We start from the raw sequence: 19,183 nt of genomic DNA, 5'->3' as shown, positions 1-19,183 counted from the left end.
CTATACCTAGAGTGCGCAAGCTCTCAAAAAAAAAAAAAAAAAAAAATATTATCTCTTTTTTGAACGATTTCCATTAAACCGTTGGAGGGGGAAAAGTGCAGTGTTGCCGATAATTTAAATTTATTTATTCCTGAGTCCTGAAAGTTTGCTTAATTGAATTTATAGTTTATCATTAGCCATTCAGGCCGTACTGCAGATAAAGAGATGAAGGTCCACAGTTAGAGTTTCTCTAGGGTTCTTTCCTTACTTAAAAAGATACAGGATGACTAAGTCTGATGGACCTATGACAAATGAACCTAATAGAAAAAAGTTATAATGGAGTAATTTATAATTGACTAATACCTGAAAAAGATGGTCAACGTAAAGCAGCGTGAAGTTTATACAGCTACTACTTAAATGAACTAATAAAGCAATGAGTGGGAATTTGAATATGAACAAATTCAATAGAGCAAACTTTCTGGATTCAGGAATAAATAAATTTAAATTATCGGCAACACTGCACTTTTTCCCCTCCAACGGTTTAATGGAAATCGTTCAAAAGAGAGATAATATTCTCCGCGCGCAGAAAAATCGATATATCGAAAAAGTGGCGCGCGGAATTATTTTCTGGTGCACCGCCGGAAAAAACAGTTTTGACACGATCGGCGAGCGGGAATCGATAAATCGAAAATTCTGCGCGCGGAACAGATTTGGAACGCCGCGCCGGAAAAAATAGTTTTGACACAAACGGCGAGCAGGAATCGATATATAGAAAATTCCGCGCGCGGAACAGATTTGAAGCGGCGCGCCGACAAAAAAAGTTTTGACACAAACGGCTCAAATATATCGAAAACCGGCGCGGAATCCGGAAATTCAGAGATTTTCATCGAAAACGGGTTTTTTCTTTCCGCGCGCCAGAAAAAATTCCGCGCGCGCAAGAAAAGGGTTTTGACACTAATGGCGTTCCATAGATTTTTGTACTATTGCAATTGTGACACTAGAAATAAGGAAAGAAATTCAAGGCCCGAATTTTGTTGGCTACGACCGATCGTGAGTCGAGTAAACTTAACCTCAAAAATCGCGACATTTTTCGCGCGAAAAAGCACTATCCGGATCCGGCCGGATACTTTTTTGAATTATCCGGTATCCGGATCCGGCCGGATACAAAAAACCGATATCCGGATCCGGTTCCGGTGACGCGAAAATTCCATTTCGGCCCAACTCTAGACTTTGCAAGATTGTTTCAGTTACGTTGGGTCTTCTTTGACCAAAGTAGGAGCGTCAGGAAACTGAGTTGATTTTTCATGGGTAAAATCGCACCAAAACTATGTTGATAAAAATATAGTTGTCTAAAAAAGTGTAACACCATTTGCATACTTGGTATCAGGCTTTTTAAATGTTACCTGACGTATGTTGGCTGCAACTAGGCTTACGGTGGAGACAGTAAGTGACATTTTAGCTGATATTTGCACTGAAAAAAAAATAGTGAAACTTACGTATCAGGATGCCCTCGTTTTTTGTGAAAAAAAGAAAAGAATAATGTGAATTACTGCGTTGAGACAACTCAAAATTTGCTCTCAAGAAACATTAAAATCATCTCTCAAAATGACCTTCATATTTAAAAATTGTATTATTCCTTGCAGAGTTGACCATTGCAAAATTTTGGAACAGTAATAGTAGACAAAATGCTTGTTTGACCTCTAGGCTGAGGAAAAAAATAAACTGACAGAAAATGTGCTATCATTGGAGTCTCGTTTAGAGCGATTAGAAGGAGATCAAATTGACATGACCAACCTTCAGATAACATTGGAGAGCGACCGAGTGGCGGCATCACGAGCAATTCAGCAAAACAACGACTTGAAGCTGCGACTACAAGAACTTCAGGATGCATTCATCAAATTGGTGAGCAATTTCAGCTGTTCATTTCTTCTAACTCTACCAGGAACCATTTATTGCTATCTAAACTTGCTCTTCGTTTTAAATGATTGATTCTTTAACTCTAGTCTCTTTGAATCCTCGCACATTAGAGACCTTTTTTTCTTGAAAAAAATAAATAAACATTTCAAAAATATTTTATTTTTTATCTTTTTATTTCTTAGAATTTTGACCGATTATCTCCTTTAACAAATTTAAAAAAAAATTTCATAACTACGACAGTCAAAAAATGAAAAGTACAATGTAAGGAGAAAGTACAGCAAAAATAGGATGAAAACTCAAAAAAACTACCTGAAAATGATATTATGCACTGATTTTGAAATGTTCATCTCTGTGGTCTTGGGGAGGGAGGGGGGGGGGCGGCAGGTAAACTTTTCTTAAGTTCTAATTTTGAAATAAAATTCTGGCAAAGTGAATGCCAGGAATTCTCTCAGAAGAATCTTACTATGTTAAGTGTATTTCATTCAAGATAATACCCCATATGGATTGTAGACACTCACAATCAGTCCATTTTTGAGCCGATCACCAAGCTGCCGGGCCACCCTCTCAAAATATCAAGGACCTTAGGTGTGGAAGTAATGGCACTGTCAATATTCTGAGTGTAGATGGTGGGAAATAGTAGAGATGTCAATTATATGGAGGGAGGGAGGATCTAGCAGCCAGTCAGCCCCCATCTGTCTGTTGATTTTTTCTCAAGCGCGTACGCCTACGCCTACTTAACCTTTACCCATTACTTGCGAAGCATCTCACTGGAATGCTTAGACACTGTGAAACTTGGTCTGTTTGTCTCGCTCGTATTGAACTTTGGATAGTTCCTTTCTTTCTTTCTCTTCTGGTTTCTCATTGAAAGATCTCTCTCTCTTTTACCTTCCATCCTTGCACAGATCAGATTGGCACCAAGGGTCCACATTGTGGACCCTTCCAAATCACTCTTCAGAGTTACTCACATAGAGTTAGTGGTAGGCTATGAGAATATTTTGCTTAACTATCCAAATATGCATGCGAGCCCTCAATAGTCAGTATCATAATAATTTTTAATCCTTAAGTAAGATTCTATTCGTTTTCCCTCCTTGTTAATCTTTATTTGTTTATATTTTTTAGAGCAATGAGAAGTTAGAACTTATGGAAAAATTACTGCATGAAGAGTCTGTAAACAAAGACTATGCTGAAAAATTGCAGCTTGAGCAGTCCAGAAATGAGGATCTCCTGAAACACTCTGCAGAAAGAATGAATGTACGTAGTCTATTTCGAGGAGTATCTTACCTCTTACCTGCTAGTAAACAATGTCCTCACCTTTAAATTTACTCATAAACTCTACCATTTCTGGGCTAGAAAATACGCTCTCTGAGGCGCACTTTGTCAATAATAAGATGTAACAGTGATTGGGCTACATTCTGCCATAAAGAGCTATTATCACTTAAGGATACGACATTCAAATTTAATGTTTCTCTTTTCATTTTTCTACAGTAGAGATTAAAGGTGCCAAAATCGGCATTTTGGCCATCTTGAGGTTAGAAAATTGCCTTTCAGGTGCGGTGCGCCACTTTAATATCATAAAATTTTGACGGTGTCTACTTGAATGTATGCCGGAAGAGGGGAGATAATTAATGCAAATGTTCAATATCCTGCTTCTTTCCATAATTGCTCCAAAAGAGAAAAAAAACCCAGAAAATTCTACAATTTTACGAACTTTTCCGGTTTACCGACAAAATCCCGCACCACAAATCCCATGCCCAATAAAAGTTCATTTGTGAGTGGTACAAGAAAGATAAAAAAAAAGAATTGGAATATACCTTAACCCTAGTCTGCCTGAGCCTCTGAACCAACGAGAAAGCCTGAGCGGGGTCAATTTGACCCCAGCTGAAAATCAATCAGTTAGCTATGTTTTTTTCATGTTTTTAGTTAATATCAGTGCACTAACCTTACGAGCCTTAACCATAAAGCATATCTAAGTTTTAAAAAACACGGCGCAGGGTATGCAACCATTTTATCATACACATGTTGCCATGTTGCATAATATTGATATTTTTGTTTTTTGCTCTTTTTATTTATGTTTTCAGATAATATCAGTGCATAGTAAGCTTAGGTGCCTGAGAAAAGGAGTGCCTAAGACTACAAGATGCCTTGAAGGGTATGCAACAACCACTTCATTACACACGTTGCCAAATTGCATACCCGACTCATAATAAACATGCATTCTGTTTCTTTCTACTCTGTTTCAAGAAATAGGCGTATATTCTCTTTCTTAAATTAGAGAAAAAAAGAAAGAAGTAAATTTTGAAAAAAAAACTGAATATATAATTGAAAATTAAATTAAGTTTGACAACTACAAGTTTGGTAAATTTTTTCTTAGCATGAGAAAAAAATAATCATAGGGCTACTAAATACTGAAAACGAGAAAAATCTGAAAAATTTTGCTTGTTTTATAAGTTTCTGAAAAAAATTAAAAAGAGAAAAATGAATACACCTTCAAAGTAAACTTTTTTGATGCTAAATGGTAAAATATATGTTATAAGGAATAAGAGAAAAGAAATGAACCTCTAAAAACTAAAACGTAGTTATAAGCTTAGCACCATATTTATGAGAACCTACATTCTAGGTACGGTGAGGAATGAAAAATAAAACGTAGAAGGTAACATAAGCACGGAGGGCTCAGCTTATGAATAACTAGAAATTAGGTAACATAACTACGGTGGGTAAGTTAAAAATTGAAAAATATACAAAAATAAGCACACTGAAGGCACCAAATAATATTACTCTAAAAACACTTTGGCTCAGTCCTTATTAGTATCGAGCACTTATTGTTGAAATAAGTTTTGGTAAACATTTTATAATACTACAAAAAGCTAAAAGTCTTGGAACTAAAATTAAAAATAAAAATAGAAAAAGTCCCTTTTATAGCACACAGTTGAAAAGAGTCGCTATCCTAAAAAAATACATTAGTAAAAATATAAGGAAAAATTATTATTCAGCTTATTCGCAGCTTTGGCAAAGAACAACACTGTGTATTGGACAAACATGTTTGCGCCAGAGTTATACAAACCAGAAAAGTGGAGAAATCTTCAAAAAAAAACTCGACTAGATTGAAGAACACGTTCATCTAATCACAGATTGACACTTTCTCTGTTTTTCACGAAATAAAAGTAATAATACTACATATTTCTTGTAAAAATAAGCTTATGAAACATGCTAGATATTGTTATCACAAAACATCAACCTTTCAAAACATGGACATGACCTCAAAACCAAAACAAACAGGGTTACCAACTGTCTTTGTGAATGAAACGTGAAATACACTAGGGAAAACACGTCGGGGTCAATCTGACCCCGCTCAGGCTTTCTAGGGGTACTCGTGAATTTTTTGATCTCTCGTGCACATTTTTTTTTTTTTTTTTTCCCCCTTCAAAATCGTGTTCCTAGATGTTTTTGTAGACCTATCTGTGAAGGACAAAAAAATTCGTGCATACCACGAGAAATGGCAAAGAGTTGAAACCCCCGTGGGGTCAATCTGACCCCGCTCAGGCAGACTAGGGTTAAAGAATTGTTCTTTAGGATATTTAAGGGGAATTAGAGGAAATATTCAGGATTAAGAGAAGCAGTTTCTGCTTTACTGCGACACTGCGAGCTCTTTGAGCTGTCCTATTCATCGCAGAAACTTTAGGCAATGCAACTATTACACTCTTTAATTCATTCTCAACAGCATCACAATCTACAGCGTGAGATGAAGCATGGATTTCTGCAATCTGTTCTTTCATAACACTGATCACTTCCTTTGCCCAAAAGAGGTTGTTCCATCTGCCATTGAGACTGGGCCCAGAATGAAATCTCCTCATCTCTTCAGGTATCAAAGGGTATGGTCTGAGACACCTAAAAATGGTTGAATTTTTTCCAAATTTCTCCCTGGGGAGGGGGGGGGTCATATGTAAAACAGTTTTTTGCTTATAACTTTTGAACAGTTCAAGATATCGATCTGAACTTTTTTGTAAAAGAAAGGTCGTAAAAAGAGTTTTCTTTTGGTATATGATGTATAAAAGTTTGGTTAATTTTTGACCAATTATAGCCTGTCAAAAATTTTTCATGAGTTCAAAAATCAGATTTTTGTAGTTTACAGCAGCGCGGATCGTATGCAGATCAACAAAAAACTGTCAACATTACAGCCCTCTCTCTCATGGTTAAAATGAGTTCAAGATCATGGGGAAACGATTTGTCTCGGAGTTATGATTTTTCAAAGTTCCAACGTAGCCAACTGATACAAAATGACAACGCACCGGCGGCGAACGGCCTGCAACGTTATCTTGCAGATTCACACATGCACATATCTGTATCTCCAAGTCAATGGCTACACAATTTTACTAAAATTTATATCCTGCGTAATGCTCAGAAGATGTAACAATTTTTTTTTTAAAAAAAAAAGAAATGATTCTTTGTGGCAAGTAATACCACAGTGCCGGATCTAGGTACATAGCTCCTCATTTTATAGAACGTTTTCAATCTAATATTAATCATACTCATACAACATTATAGCCTAAATTTTGTGTATTTATTTGTTCAAAAAATCATTACAGGTAGTCTCCCTCAGTTAATGTCATGTAGCATGACGGGAGGGAGAGGTGCAAGTGGACTCCCGCACACCGAAGTGCTGCCCTGCAGAAGCAGACCCTGCCGCGCCAACTTTAAAAAATCATAACTCCGAGACTAATCGTTTCCCCGTGATTTTGAACTCATTTTAACCATGAGAGAGAGGGCTGTAATGTTGACAGTTTTTTGTTGATCTGCATACGATCCGCGCTGCTGTAAACTACAAAAATCTGATTTTTGAACTCATGAAAAATTTTTGACAGGCTATAATTGGTCAAAAATTAACCAAACTTTTATACATCATATACCAAAAGAAAACTCTTTTTACGACCTTTCTTGTACAAAAAAGTTCAGATCGATATATTGAACTGTTCAAAAGTTATAAGCAAAAAACTGTTTTTCGTATGACCCCCCCCCCCTCCCCAGGGAGAAATTTGGAAAAAATTCAACCATTTTTAGGTGTCTCAGACCATACCCTTTGATACCTGAAGAGATGAGGAGATTTCATTCTGGGCCCAGTCTCAATGGCAGATCGAACAACCTCTCTGGCCGGATTAGGTGCATGAAAATGTACGCCCATATTCAATTTTATTCTTCGTGTGTATGCAAGCTCAGGATTTTATAATTTTACTTTTTGACACAACGTTTTTAAATTGTTTTGGTATCCAAGGTTTTTAGTCTTTCCCTCGCAAACAAATGGCCGTTAATCAAATGTTATTTTCCGTCCGGGATTATGTTGGCACACCAATTTCTCTAGAGTTTGGAATATCATCCTCTGATTTTGAATATTTTCTACAAAAAGTAGCCTGTTTATGTGAAGTCTAACTATTTTTGGCTCAATTCAATTTCATCCAAAATTAAAATAGCTATGGAAGTAAACCTAAAAATTCTAGAAAATAGCCGATTGAAGGGGGTCAAAGGGGGTTGGGGGCCAACAGTCCCAAAAACTTAGGACACCTGTGATGATCTAAAATGGCTAAAATAAAAATCCATTCTCAAGGGCTTTTTGACATACTTATTCACGGATTAATTTTACTTAAAAATCTACTTTCATATTATCAATGTGAATAAGCTGTTTAGGATCAACACTTTCCCAATAAAAATACAAAGGGGCAGATGAAACCATTTGAATTTGCTGTGCATTTTACTAAAGTAACTAGGCATGACCACTGACCAGTGGTAAGGCGAGGCATGAATTCTCCCTCCTTAATTTTACCTTTTATAGCCATGATAATTTTTTTATGTGAGGAATATTTTCCCTTAACGTTAGCTTTTTGGTGAAAGAAGAGAAAACAATCTTAAATTTTCGTCTCAGTTTTTGTCTGCCATGAATCGATCAAATCCTAAGTTACCCTCTCTCTTGTAAATTCCTAATTGAATCGCATTGAGGAGAAATCTGATTAAATACATTGATTGCAATATAAAATATATGAAAGGAAGGTGGAAACACACGCCCAGCCACCATCATGCAACTCGGAGGTCACTGGTGATGGTTATATAGTGAATGGCTGAAAGGTATCCCAATACGAAGTTTTATTTTGATGCTCATGAGTGAATATTTTTCAGAAAAATCAATTTGCTTGATTGATTACAATATTGTTAAAATCCTGCAGCTTCATCCACGAATATCTAAAAATTACAAAGATTAGGAAGTAGTTTTTGTTTTTCCACCAAATAATTGATAATCACGAAGGAAAAAAACTGAGTAAATTTGAACCGTGTACATACATTTAGTACTTTTAAAAGGATAAGATTAGTCGCACGATTTTGATAACACTGTAAGAGAATTGATTCCTTTCTGTCAATGCTAACCAACTATCAAAGGGAAAAGCTAGATTATCATAAGCATTTCCCATCATTGCTATAGTCTCTGTATATTTTTTTCCGTTTTATCAGTGCTTATGGTGTTAAAATCTTACAGCATTCACATAATCTAGAAATCAGTGCAACAAATCTTACTGAAGTTTCTGAGGAGCCCTCTACTAAGCTGGAAAATACTTTAAAAAGTAACGAGGCTATCAGCCAAACAGATGTGGAAACTACAAGCCATATGGGTATGTTTTTATACATTATCTTTCCCTTCCCCTCTTAATTCAAAGATTTCTTCTATGAAACACGTAAAACATTTTCCTAAAAAATCCTCAAGAAAATTGTCAGTTTTGAAAACTAAAGTAAAAGGTTTGAGCCCATGCAACACCGCTTAGTGGAGACTAGCACCACTGGGACAGAAAGTGCTAGTCAATATGCTGTTCTAGTCATGTCATTTGGCTATGTTGTGATTCAATTGCGGATCACTCGTAGTGTGCGCCATTTCCAAATGGACATACCACTGAGAGATTCAATAATCCAGTCCAACTTGGAGGAGGCATGGCTGTGATCCGAATTGCTGCACACGATAGCATCTGCCACGGTTGCAGATACAACCAGTTACCACCAAGGCCTTAATGAAGAGGTATTTCTCTAAGTGGAGTAATCGCTTCAGGTGTAATCATTTGACCTCTGCATTCATTTCATCTAAATTCACCATGCAGGACATTTTGAGAGGAACTTCAGAAAATTAGCACATTTACAGTCAAGACCATCCCCTGGGAACTCTAACTCTCCTAAAATTAAATATTTGAATGAATATCTTGAGTCTTACAATTATGGCCCCCCTTCCCTTGTTCAAACTTCTAGGGCACTGCTTGAGGCATTGCCTCTAAGATTAGAGGATGGTTATCTTGTGATTGTCAAAGTTTCCAAAAATTTCTCTCAAAACATCTTCTATAAAATGAATTCCAGGCCTAATGAGAATTTCCTCTTGAAGATAATGATCCCCTTGTTTAGCTTCCAGAGGGCTTTGAGACTTTAAAATTCGGGTTTCTTGAGATAAATTACCAAGAAATCCACCTTTCTCCGGGAACTAAACTTTAATTTTGTCAGCAAATAGCATGTTGTGGAGGGATTCACCATTCCTTTATTCAAAAGGATTTATTCCAGCAAAAGATAGGTGGATTTTGAATTTTCAGGTATCAATTACTTAAAGTTAAATTTCTTTTTACTTTTGAATTTTAATGGAACCAGTTTGTAAGTCAGCTCGGAACCTCATCTTTCAGAATCATGATGTCTCTCTCTTTTCCTCCAATTCACTCCTCTAGGCAAGTCAGAAGGGCCTCTAGACCATAAAGTCTGGATTAAATTTCTTCGTCAATTCCCTGAATCAACCCAGAGAAAAGCCTGTTATGGGCGTGCTGGTCATCTTGTATGCAACGAGACAGCCACCTCCTAAAAAATGTTAGCTCAGTACTACTTTTCAAAATGGTTTATGACAAGAGTAGATCGTTTTGATATGATAGGAGGAAGTTAAGAAATTGATGTCTGAAACTGCTGGGGATAAGAATTACCTGTGTTTACATAAGGCTGCAGATAATGCCCCATCTGGCGATCCTATGATCGCAGCGGGCGTGAGGCATGGCGTGTGAGGCATGATCACAACCTAAAAAGATGTACTTTTAAAACCTTTAAGTTTTTTTTTTTTTTTTTTTTTTTTTTTTTTTGAGTGAATTACCATGTATTTTTTCATCTGCAGCATCTTCAATCACCGGCTTTTTTTAGCCAGGTCAGGAACTAAAAAAAATTTAAAGATTGTGGACTCTCTGGTCTTTTTTTATTCCTCGCGGTAGATCCAGTTTTCTCGTAGGTGTATTTAAGCTAAATGATGAATGACATGGGAGGGGCATTTCAGCTCTTCAAAAAACCGGCGCTCCGCTTCGCTCCACGCCGGTTTTGGGGGGGGGGGGCCTTTCCCCATAATATCTTTGAAGTTTTAATGTTCATGAGGCAAATAACGCGTGTCTTCTGCAATCTCGGAGGATCAAGATGACCGCATACATCAGAAGGAAACTAAGCCTCATTATTACAAAAAAATTGTGGTATGGTAAGTGGTTATGTCCCTCCAAAAGTTCTAAACTTTCCTTTGATAGAATCATACATACAGGCTTAAAGTTTATAAGTATAGGAAAAAAGGAAACTTTAAATCACAATTTTTGGTTCATATCTTTACCGAAATGTGTCTAGGTTGAATGATTCCTTTCTGCTAAATGCAATGAAAGCCTCGCTTGAACCACGCATGTTGACTTAGTAAGTCATTCAACATGTGTGGTTTTTGTTTTGGAGTATACGATAAAAGTTTCATCAGTTAGATACGGTTCAAGGCCCCGGTGCATATTTGTGATAGTGTCAAATTAAAAAATGCAAAGTCTCACAGTCTGTAAGACATGCTATACTTGTGTTTTATTTATTGCTAATTATTTGCATCCTTGTTTCTATGCCATTTAACCTGTTCCGTTTTCGACTTTCAGGTGATATTTAATATGTATATTAGCAAAAATAGTTTTAGGCCATCACTTACCCAATATTTAGGACCGTTTTTCAGAATTATTCATCAGTTTCCAGCAAAATAGTAAAGGATTTCCCACAAGTTTTCAACACGAATATCGATGAAATGGGGGGTCTGAAGGTTCCCAGATTTAAACAATTTCGGGGGGTGGGGCCACCCGAACCCCCCCCCCCCCAGACGCCCCGGGCCCCTCACACATACCAGCCGCCCAGGCCCTAAAGTTTCTATCCAACCCTAACGACCCGTGATCGTTGCTCTTCACAAGGTCTCAGGTCTGGGTCCGACTTAATGGAAGAATGCAATACTTAGTGTATTTTCCGAAGAACCTAACCTAACTTAACAAAGTACGAACTAGGGGGCTTGGGCCGCCCAATTGTACTACGGAGCTCTTCCATGTGTTTTTGCCATTTAAGTATTTTATCTTGCATAAAATTTCGCGAAAAAAACCATGGTGCCATTGGTTTTCTTTGAAATCAACTATGGAGCTCAAAAAAAGCTCTCAAAGTTGAAGTCAGAATGGAGGGGATGTCCCTTGCTATCCTGAGAGTCCATCTCTCTATCTAGTCAAACTCTCTGTGCAAAGATAGGGAGCAAATACATTAGCAGGGTTGTCATGTTTTCAGTTTTAAAGTCCTCAAATAAAGTGGCAACCCTGATAATGTATTTACTCCCTATCTTTGCATGGAGAGTTGAACTTGATATAGAGGTGAACCTTCAGGATAGTGTGGGACATCTCCTTCATTACAGCCTCATTTTGAGAGTTTTTTTTCGTTCTTGAGTTCGTTTCAGAGAAAACCAGTGACACCAAAATGTTTTCCGCGAAATTTTACTTAAATTGCAAATTCCTGACACATGCAAGAGCTTTATTATGAACCAAAGGTCCAAGATGTAGAAATACCTACCTTTTTTTAGCTATTATTCTCTGCTTCTACGCAACCATGTTTTATTACCTGAAGAGCTCCTTCTTGTGACCGTCTTTGGCTACCTGCACCTTCCTTACCGTTGTAGGTACCTTCGCTTGTTCATTCAGCTCACCCTCCTCTATCCAGAATGTTTACTCCTCTTTTCATTGAAGGGCCGATACTTTCCCAAGAGAAATAAGCGAAAGCATTTTTTACACATAAAATTCACTGAAATATCAATGATGATATCTAATAAAAATAAACTAGGGGGTACACCCTGTGACTGCTCAGCAGCTCAAACCTCCGTGCAGCTTCGCTTCTCTCATGTACAAGTTTTCAATAGCCTTATCTGCATCCCTATGTTTACAGATAATGACCCTCTCCTCAAAAGTACTGAATTTCTCTTCTTTCTTTTTAAAGATGTTGAAGCCATGGCGAAACTTGAGGAAAAATTCAGGCATAAAATGAAAGAGCTAGCAGATCTATCTGATGAGAAACAAAGACTAGAACATCTGGTTATGCAGCTCCAGTCAGAAACTGAAACAATTGGTAAATAAATCAAAATAAAAAACTATTTGTAGGTTTAATGGTCAATAAACCGATGGTTATGACCTGTATGGACGAAACACCTATTGGATTGATTGATTTGATTCTCTAGTATTATCAACTTCACTCTTTTTACTACAGCATTTTGAGTTGTCTATTCTAGTATGTATCTTGATGGCATTTGAATGGTGATTATTAGAATGAACTTGTTTAGTAATGTTTAATTCGTGAATTTTTAAAAGCTAGAAAGTGCACATAGTTCTCTGGAATTTTTCCGTTTTTTTTTTTAACAACAACAATCCACGATAAACGAGATCAAAGTTACGCATTTTGAGGTCCCTCTTCAACGCGCTGTGGTGTGCCTTGCGTTGATCTGGGTTGGAGGTGATGGTGAAACAGCAAAGAAAAATAACGAACGAATCTCGTATGCGTAAAAAAAGTATCCATACTGTAAGCTCTCAGGCCTCCTAAACTTCCATTTCTGGTAATGCTTAGTTCCAGCCTTCCGCTGAGCCGATTTTCATGATTTTTGTGGCTATCAACAGGCAATTGTTTCTAGACGTGCCCGTTTTATTCAGATTTTGAAAATATAGCCCAGATTTTTGTATATTACATAGTAAAGTTGCGAATTCTCTCATTTAAACAATATAAATTTTTATTTTTTGTCACAGTTTGTTTGAGCGGTCTTCTGAACCGATCTCCATAATTTTTGCGGCTATTGACTACTAATAGTCCCTAGATGAGCCCGCTCCAATCAGATTTTGGAAATAGCTCCTAGGTTTTTTTACAATCACGTTATAAAAGTGAGCGAATTGGCAGAATGATCCCCAACTGCTACCGCTGTGCACAGTGGCCGAGTAGCCTGTGCATTAGCTCTACCCAATGAACAAAAGATTCACATTTCCGTTATCAGTCTTGATGATGGCTGAGTCGTCAGGGACATCATGCAATTTTTCTGCCTTGACATTATGCGTGGATTCGATTCCCTGCTCCCGGCTTATTATCTAAGACCTGTCAACCATCTACCGTTGTTTTACTGCAATGCTTCATCAATCAATCATTGTTAAATGCATCCTCTTGATTTCAATTTTTTTTTCTTTATTTAACACAAACAAAAATAATTTCGTTCTAAAAAGCAAAATATACCTTATATTGTAATTTTTTAGGGGGAAAAAAAACCAACACTAGTAAGAAGCCAAATAGAAGAAAGCAGCCCCTTGATAGCGCAGAACGCCCTCAGGGGGTTGGGTCGCATAACGACCAGGGGACGTAGCCCCCTCGTATATACTAGTCTACCAATAATTGAGTACGAAAAGATGGCGCTAGTCTGGTCGAGATCGTGAGCCCGAGACTAACTGTAAGTGAAAAGTAGTGTGAAGCAGAGTCTGAACAAGAGTCGTTGCTCGCCGGAGCCGAACCGGCCAAGGAGGTGGTGATGGAAAAGTGTCGGAGAGAAAGCTGGAAGACAATCCGAGCCAGGCGATGCCAGGCTAACGGGAGTTCGCGAGGCCGCGGAGTAGCGGACAAGGGTGGCTCCTGGTCCGGGGTGAACGGGTGAAAAGATGCGACAGACTTAAAGCTACATGCTTAGGACAGAGACCAGTTTTATAGGACTGCGGACTCCCGTAAGAGCCAATGTAAAAATATGTAAGCAGTTTCTAGTGCTGCGATCCAGCACGGGATCCACGCAACTTACTGTTATTATCAGTTGTTGAACTTCCCAAAAATCCGTAGGATCACGTTTATCTGCCCAAAATCGAATTTTTCTTCATTCTGTAGTGAGCGGCGAGCTCACCATTACCGGAAAGGCTCGGAAAACGCCAAAAACATACTTATTTTTTAAGAATTTAGCCGCCTAATGCGTTATTTTTCAATCATCGGCTCAGTACTTTTGTAACTTCATCATCGTAAATTACATTTATCGCGAACTCTCTGACGAATACCTGATATTATAAATATAACCTAAAATCGGTGATGAACTTGATAACGACTTTGATCAGTTGACTCTCTTCAGTTTTAATAATGCAAAAGTACGTTCTAATTCAAGAAATGATGCCCATGCACTGGTTTAAACTTTTTGAAATGAGTAGCATTGATTTTCATAACTGTTGGCAGCACATTTATATTTAATACGGATGCACAATTGAAGGTAAAATTTCGAGGCACGAATTGAGTTGCGAGCAGTATGGTGGTATTGAAACAAATTTAATTGTTTGACTTTCGTAAGTCTCAATAATTCAAAACTATGTTCTAAATTTATGAAATTGTCAAAAAGCACCCCTCTAGACTATTGAAAATGAGTTGCATTGACTTTTATAACTGTTGCGACCACATTTATATTTACTACAGATGGCTGAATGAAGGCGAAATTTCGAGGCACGAATGTGATGCGGCGCGGGTGATATGAAAATTTCACCAAAAAACGGCAATTAATAGGGATTATTAATTAACTGCTGAATGAATCACCTCCAAATTTCGCCTGTATGTGAGGAAATAATTATGCCAGCCGAAGTGGAAAGGGTTTTGAGTTTTGTTAAGTTTTCGCGGAGATATCTCAAAATAACGCAAAAGTTGAAGATACAGTAGCGGCTCCCCTTTTCTCGGTTGGATATCTCTATAAGCTTGACAGGGTTGCTACCGCTCCTAGTAATATTATTTTCATTGCGTAACCCGGAGATTGAAGGGGCAACATTCAATACTTTTTACAACTTTGCTACAGTGTCCAATACCCACACCACAACTCTGTAATTTAATCCATATTCTTCTGCACAATTTGGTTGTAACCTTTTTTTCTACAATTCCCATTTTCATACTACTTTGAGGACTTATCATTCTCTATTTTATTCAATTCTGTTGCAAAATACAGATTGGTCTGACCTTCAAATAAACATTTTCATGGTAAGTGCCGAAAGGAAGAGTAAACAATTCATTGATAATGATAATTATTTGATAATTCATGGACCATGTATCACGGCAGAAACAAGGCAAGATTGAGTCTGTGGCTGCAATGATAGGAATGTTTATAGGTACCATCTTGGTACTAGTGGCTATAGTTTCTGGTAGGTTACCTATTATCTCTCCCAAAAATCTGGAAGAATTACTGTGAACTGAGTGCACTGTCTCTTCTTTAAAAATGCAAGAATCAAAAATTACTGAATAAGCTCATTTATATTTTGAAGTTTTGTTTTTTTTTAACAGTAGAGGCATTCAAAGCTGATTTGTAGATTTTCAAGAAAATAGTGTAATCACGAAATTAATCTATTTTTAATAAAATCTAATAGCTTATTTTCAAAGAAAGCAAATACAGAAAAGGGTGGTGGTTCAGCGGTATGGTACCGTTGAATAATACGTTATTCGGCGGTGCGGTACCCTGATCAGCAAATCCTCTAGGTATCGCTAAAGTGCCTTTACTGGATGACTTTTTAACCGCCAAGTGGAAAATTCCTTACTGGTAAGATGCTTCCACCGGAAGAGCAAGTGAACGCCATCTACGGTGATTTATTGGTATTATCTGGAGAAATCATGTAAACAAGGAAATCTTGGACTCGCAAAAATCAATGACCCACCAATACTTGCGTCAGAAACCAGCTTCGTAGTTTCGGGCTACCATAAAAATTTCGCACCTTTTCTGTGATCAGTTGTGTTTGTCAGGTTGTTGTCTGCATGTAACAGCAATGCCATTTTCGTAAGTTTTTTAAATGCATTTCTCTGCGGAAAGTTTGAAGTGCAAGCGGAGAACAGTTAGAGTTTATGTGAATATCGAAGCACTGAATCATCCAAGTGCATTTACATTTGGCCTGAAGTACCTAGCATCATGATGTCACCTGCAGGATGTACCTAAGATGTGTAACCTACTGTTGGCACCTTAGCGGTAGGAAATTTTCTGGTTAGTGGTTAAAACGTCATCTGGTAAAAGCACTTAAGCGGCAGGAAGTTTTCTGGTCAGCAGTTCAAAAGTCATCTGGTAAAGGCACCTTAGTGGTAGGAAATTTTCTGGTCAGCGGTCATAATGTTATCCGGTAAAGGCACCTTAGCGATACTTAGAGGATTTTCTAGTCAGGGTACTGTACCGACGAATAACGTTTTATTCGATGGTACTGCACCGCCGAATAATCACTGCGTACAAAAAATACATAAAAAACAGTAAACACCATGCGCTTACACCTGACACCCAAAACTCAACGGCGTTTGAGTTTAGCAGAGTTTCCGGCTTGACCCGGAAGGCCAGGGCTGACAGAAAATCCTGCCGTAGATCATTAGTCAGCAGGAGCGTGTTAAAAAGGGAGCAAAAAGACTGAAATGAGAGAAGTCTATGAAACATTTCTACAGGAACAACAAATTTTTGTCCAGATTCGGAAAAACGAGCGAAAATTTTGTAATCCATCAATGAATCGGAGATCAAGCGACCATATCAAGACATTGATGTTTGATATCCTCATCATGATAGCAAGTCCTTTTTTTGTTAAACAAAGCCAAAAGAGATATGATTGACGCTCCGCATTCCGTGACAAGATATACAATAAAAAAACAATTTGAAAAGAGGGTAATTAGGCTAAAATTTCACAAACAAACCAAAATGTTTCGGCTGAAAACGCAGCCCTCCTCAGTTGGATAAAATAGTAAAAAGAAAAATGTTATTACCTGATTTATTTTTTCGTCCTGGTTATCTTAATTGATTCTTCTATTCAAGTAGCGATGTACATTTCGGAACACCTTATTCCATCTTCAGGCCACACATATTTCACTAGCCCTATAATCCTTGTGCGCGTTCGAGTTTCGAGATACTGTAAAATGTTAAAAACCAGAAAATAATAAAAAAAAAAACTACACGTAGACTAAAATTGACTGTGAACTGCACAAGGCGCGACCGATTTATTGATTACGTGATCCTTCTTCCTCGGCTCTTGTCCACGGGGCTAAGGAACGTGGCATTATCAGAGGTGTTACTATCGTCTCAATTTGGGTGTTGAGGATGTTGCCGGATGTTTTCGCGCGCTCGATTTCCATTTGTTCCAACAAGTTCATTTTTTTGCCCTTTTTACATGTATGGATCACATCAATTTAGCATTTTTTGGATTCATGATTTTGTTCTATGAGATGGTCGCTGAGCGAGGAGTGTCCTGTTTTTTGAGGCGTGCGTGGGCAAAGTGTTCGTTGGTGCGGGTATTTATAATATGCCCTGTTTGCCCAATGTAATATTTCCCACATTTGCAGCTGACTTTGTAAATACCACTGGTATTTAATTTATCTGGATGGGTCTTTTTCATGTTGATGAGTTGACGTCCTAAATTTTGGTTGTTGTGGTAGGTCACATTAGTGGTTTTGTGTTCTTTCCGGATTATCTTTTTTGCTTGTTCTGATATTCCTTGGCAGAAGGGTATGGCAACAGTTAAAGACCAGAAAAAACAGAAAAAAAAAGAACAGAAAAAGACCCATACAGATAAATTAAATACCAGTGGGATTTACAAAGTCAGCTGCAAATGTGGGAAATATTACATTGGGCAAACAGGGCGTACTATAAATACCCGCACCAACGAACACTTTGCCCACGCACGCCTCAAAAAACAGGACACTCCTCGCTCAGCGACCATCTCATAGAACAAAATCATGAATCCAAAAAATGCAAAATTAATGTGATCCATACATGTAAAAAGGGCAAAAAAATGACTTTGTCAGAACAAATGGAAATCGAGCGTGCGAAAACATCCGGCAACATCCTTAACACCCAAATTGAGACGATAGTAACACCTCTGATAATGCCACGTTCCTTAGCCCCGTGGACAAGAGCCGAGGAAGAAAGATCACGTAATCAATAAATCGGTCGCGCCTTGTGCAGTTCACAGTCAATTTTAGTCTACGTGTAGTTTTTTTTTTTTATTATTATTTTCCGGTTTTTAACATTTTAAAGTATCTCGAAACTCGAATGCGCACAAGGATTATAGTGCTAGTGAAATATGTGTGGCCTGAAGATGGAATAAGGTGTTCCGAAATGTACATCGCTACTTGAATAGAAGAATCAATTAAGATAACCAGGACGAAAAAATAAATCAGGTAATAACCTTTATCAAACCTGGTAATATGGAAAACTCACATAATTTAAAAAGGAAAATGGTAAAAATCTAAAATAGTACCTGGCTGTACCTACCTTTCAAAGTGAAAATGTTCTCTTCGAGAACATTCTCGTGAACATTTCTTTTATTTTAGATTTTTACTATTTTTCTTCTTACCATTTTATCCATCTGAGGAAGGCTGCGTTTTCAGCCGAAACGTTTTGGTTTTATTCGTGAAATTTCAGCCTTGTTACCCGCTTTTTAAATTATTTTTTTAAAGGGAAGCCAAAAGAGTTGCGTCTGTAGTCCATATACATAAAACTTGTGTACATAAAATAACCTTCCATTTTCTTGATTAACAAATTTTGAACTTCTCATGAATGTAACCAGACTAAAGTTCAGGGAAAAACCTCAGAAAAGTTTTGAATAAACATGACCATCAAATAAAAATTATAAAACATGGAGGAAAAATTCTGTCTTCAAGATGTTTTTTATTGTATTTCCAGTCAAGACAGGTAATATTATTATGATTTTCTTTTTAAGGGGAGTATGTAGCCTTATATCAAATACAGAGAGGTGCCCTGCAAGAGAAAGCTAAAGAGAAGGATCAACAAGTTGTCAAATTGGCCCAGGATAAGGAAAATTTGCGAAATAAGTTAGCAGAACTGACAGAGCTTATTAAAAACCTCATCTCTAAGCAAGCATCGGCAGCTGTTATTCCATCCAGTTCCCTTGGTAAGCCAAATTTGGGATTTAATAATCAATGGAAAATTTTGTTGATTTATTTAATTGATAAATAAGGAGGGAATTAAAAC

The 19,183-nt window shown here is 37.5% G+C and overlaps 1 protein-coding gene across 3 annotated transcripts in view; it reads left to right on the top strand.

The window, feature by feature from the left end:
* Nucleotides 1-19,183, top strand: part of LOC109040427 (golgin subfamily A member 2) — a 55,790-nt gene extending 36,607 nt beyond the window's left edge. For 2 of the 3 annotated variants that reach the window (XM_072305411.1, XM_072305410.1), the window contains 5 exons: nt 1,684-1,881; nt 3,016-3,147; nt 8,414-8,546; nt 12,193-12,321; nt 18,912-19,183. In XM_072305411.1, the coding sequence (XP_072161512.1) occupies nt 1,684-1,881; nt 3,016-3,147; nt 8,414-8,546; nt 12,193-12,321; nt 18,912-19,168 (849 nt within the window). In that variant the 3' untranslated portion in view covers nt 19,169-19,183. Of the gene's footprint in view, nt 1-1,683; nt 1,882-3,015; nt 3,148-3,974; nt 8,547-12,192; nt 12,322-18,911 lie in introns of those variants that run through there. The other variant, XM_072305412.1, reaches the window with a different exon arrangement.

The sequence above is a fragment of the Bemisia tabaci genome, chromosome 10 (assembly GCF_918797505.1).
Source record: "Bemisia tabaci chromosome 10, PGI_BMITA_v3".
Taxonomy (NCBI): Eukaryota; Metazoa; Arthropoda; class Insecta; order Hemiptera; family Aleyrodidae; genus Bemisia; species Bemisia tabaci.
The sequence above is the reverse complement of the archived record's forward strand: the minus strand, read 5'-3'. Positions and strand labels throughout refer to the sequence as shown.